This window comes from Necator americanus, chromosome X, assembly GCF_031761385.1.
Source record: "Necator americanus strain Aroian chromosome X, whole genome shotgun sequence".
NCBI classification, from domain to species: Eukaryota; Metazoa; Nematoda; class Chromadorea; order Rhabditida; family Ancylostomatidae; genus Necator; species Necator americanus.
This window is the reverse complement of record NC_087376.1, coordinates 30,011,442-30,014,788: the sequence shown is the minus strand read 5'-3', so window position 1 is coordinate 30,014,788 and position 3,347 is coordinate 30,011,442. Positions and strand designations below refer to the sequence as shown.

Sequence of the window (3,347 nt, the reverse complement as noted above, 5' to 3'; positions counted from 1 at the left end):
CGTGATCTCTGGAAAGTCTGGACGTTGTTGAACTCTTTCAGACATTATTCCCTCCTTCACCTCCTCCTCATCCTCATTCCCAAGTTAATGTAGGCTAACACTATTTTCTTTTGTGCTATTTGCACTTCTAGTCTTCATGTGGACTTGTATTGTACTTGTACAACTATTACCAATAAAACCTTTCCCAAAGATCATTTTATTGTAGCAAAAATTGACAAAATACTTTATTATTATCAGCTTTACATAGCTAGAAATTTATTCCATCCTTAATCAGTGACTTCTATTGTGCACATTGGTGAAGACCTACTGTGCAAGCTACGGTAAAATCGCTAATTCTTCGTCAGAAGGCGGAAAGACGCCGACGGTCTACCTAATTAATTCAAATACCTAAATTCTGGACCCACATCCTTACACAGCCGTACAGTTCTCTTTAGATTCGTATTTCAGACATTGGCTACCGTGTCGTACTTGATTCTGCAATTGATACAGTTCTATCTGGATTGTTTGCTCTTCCAAATTAAGGAAACGTCCTAGAGACAGAGAAATTATTGCGATTAAACGACTTCTTTTACGGTCTCAAGAATGGAGCAAACAAAGGAGGTGCAGAAATCAGGAATGGCCGAAATGCAAATCTGAATAGAACCAGGAAGCTGTTGATCCAGAATTACATCAATGATCGGCAGCTGGATAGACAGAGCCCAACTATCACAAAAAGTGTCATCAATTTCTGGCTGGAGTTTCCAAGAATTTTCAAGGCTTTCAAAGAATTAAATAGACTCTTAACCTAATCTAATCTTAAAGAATACCGCTCTGCAGCTATCAAATTTTTCTCTGTAGTTATTCGATTCTTTTCAAATGCAGTAATTAATGCGGTAACAGAGTAATAGCCCAATTTGCGACCTACGGCATCTGACAGAGTGTAGGGCCTGGATGACAATAATCCTCCATAGATGCCGAAGGGATCTGTGATAAAAATCTTAATGAACGAATCAGCACCATTGAATAGATCTCCTTCTCTTGAAAAAAAAAAACAGATACACTCGATAATTGAAGAAAATTCTGATATATCGCAGAAAAATAGCTAAAACTTTGTAAAATCACATGAAAAGTTCTTATGTTTAAAGTTGAAAACTGACCGTAGCTGAGAATTTTTTTAGGTTACTAATGACGATTGTTTATAGAATTGAAACATGTAACTTTACTCAAATTTTCAACACCTCGAAACCTAGGGAAGCAGAGGATGTCAGAGATATTAAAATGTTCACAAAAATGTGTCCATTACGGATATGTCACTATAATTTTGCTTTTATACAATATATTCGGGTCAAAAATCATCCTTTGGTAGCAGTTATCTGGGACTCAGCCTTGCTTATGTGTTGCCTCAGGTAATTTTTTTCTCAAAAAAATATTTTAATAGTAGATTTCAGAAGTTTTAATTGTGCCGAGTCTAAATACGATACATATACCAAATATATATAAATATATCAAAAGATATACGAATATATATACGAAATATACAAAGTATAAGAAATATACGAAATATCTATACGAAAAAGGTGCGAATCCACGTTTTTTTTTTCGTCTTCTGACGAAGGAATAAGTTTTACTGCATTTCTAAACAAAAAGTAATGAGAAATTGTTTTTTTTTTCAGCAAATGTCAATGTTATTTCCTGTTTTTTTATAGCATGTTCATTTTTCTGTGCAATAAAACTTCCAACAATTCGCTTTCATGTATTTGCAGGACAAATCCAAAAAAATTGGCCAGACTTATAAGATGAATAAACGAGGTAGAGAATACTTTCATAATAAGACGCTTCTTCAGGAGGATTTACAACTTAAAACTTATTAGGCTACTGAATCGAAGGAGGACTTAGTGATAAGAACTACCCTAAAATCCCATAGATAAGAGCGGTCCATAGATAAGAGCGGTTTGTGCTAGAAAATGAAAATTGACGTTTGTATACGTTTTTTTTGGCGTTGTGTGATTATCATGATTATCGCAATAATAGCCTACAACTCTACCTTTATTCTTACTGTTTTCTATACTCTTTCTATCCTGTATCACCTGCTATGAAACGTCGTAAATCGTATACAGCAGCTTTCAAGCTAGACGCCGTCAATTATCGTGATTTGCATGGAACCTTGGCAGCGGCTAGTCATTTTGAAGTCACTGAAGCAATGATAAGAAAGTGGGTTGTTGATCGACAAAATCTTCAAGAGATGCCAGCAACGAAGAGAGCCCGACGATACAAAAAACCAAGCGTTGAAGAAGTTGAAGATGCCATCTATAACTGGGTTGTCAAAAAACGAGAAGAAAATAAAGCTGTCACGGTGAAAGAAATAAGGACCAAAGCAAAGGAATTAGCAGAAGAGCATGGTCACCAAAATTTTAAAGCATCTGCGCATTGGTGCATCCTGTTTATGGCGCGAAAAAAGCTCTTTGTACGAAGAAGAACAAGTGTCGGTCAACCATTACCGTCTGACCATCTACAAAAATGCTCGGATTTTCGAAAGTTCGTTGCAGCTGAAGCCTTAAACGTATCCCCTTTCAATTTGGGAAATATTGATGAAGTACCAGTTCCCTTTGATATCATCTATGAACGGACAGTTGATGTGAAGGGACGAGAGAACATTAAAATTGATTCTACCGGCCATGAGAAATCTAATTTTACTGTTGTATTGGGAGTGACTGCTGCTGGAGAGAAACTTAAACCAATGCTAATTTTTAAGAAGAAGTTAATGCCAAAAGGACAATTTCCTCCAGATGTCATTGTGAAAACAAATGAAAAAGGTTGGATGAATCAGGAATTGATGAAAGAATGGATCGTTGAAGTATGGAACAAAAGAGAAAATCACAATTCCGACCCTGATCGCTCTTTGCTGATATTTGATTCTGCTCGTTGCCACGTAACTGATGACGTGAAACAATTTTGTCAACAATATAGCAAAATTGCCGTAATACCAGGAGGATTGACTAAAATATTGCAACCCTTAGACGTCGGCATCAACAAACCGTTTAAAGACCACTTGAAAGCTGGCTGGAAAAAATGGATGAGAGATGAAGCTAAAGCAACTTACACAAAAAGTGGAATAAGGGGAAGGATGAGCTACGAAGAAGCTGCATTTTTAGTTAGCGAAAGTTTCCAATCTATTTCATCTGATGTTATTCAACATAGCTTTGAAAAAGCATTGTATGATTTGGAAAATCTCAAAAACGATTTTGCCATGATGAATATAAACGATGATGACGAAGTAGAAATTGGAAAAGTTTAGTGTTATGTTTAGGTATGTTGGACTCCTTGTTGTTTAATATACAAATAAAATTTTAAAAATATTTTTTCAAAAT

The 3,347-nt window shown here is 35.7% G+C and overlaps 1 protein-coding gene across 1 annotated transcript; it reads left to right on the top strand.

Moving 5' to 3' along the window:
• Positions 1–2,071: 2,071 nt before the first annotated feature.
• Positions 2,072–3,274, top strand: RB195_025911 (uncharacterized protein; the record flags this gene model as incomplete). The annotated part of the gene is made up of 1 exon (XM_064214252.1): positions 2,072–3,274. The coding sequence occupies one exon, from the start codon at positions 2,072–2,074 to the stop codon at positions 3,272–3,274; it is 1,203 nt and encodes a 400-aa protein (XP_064070133.1).
• Between the last annotated feature and the right edge of the window lie 73 nt (positions 3,275–3,347).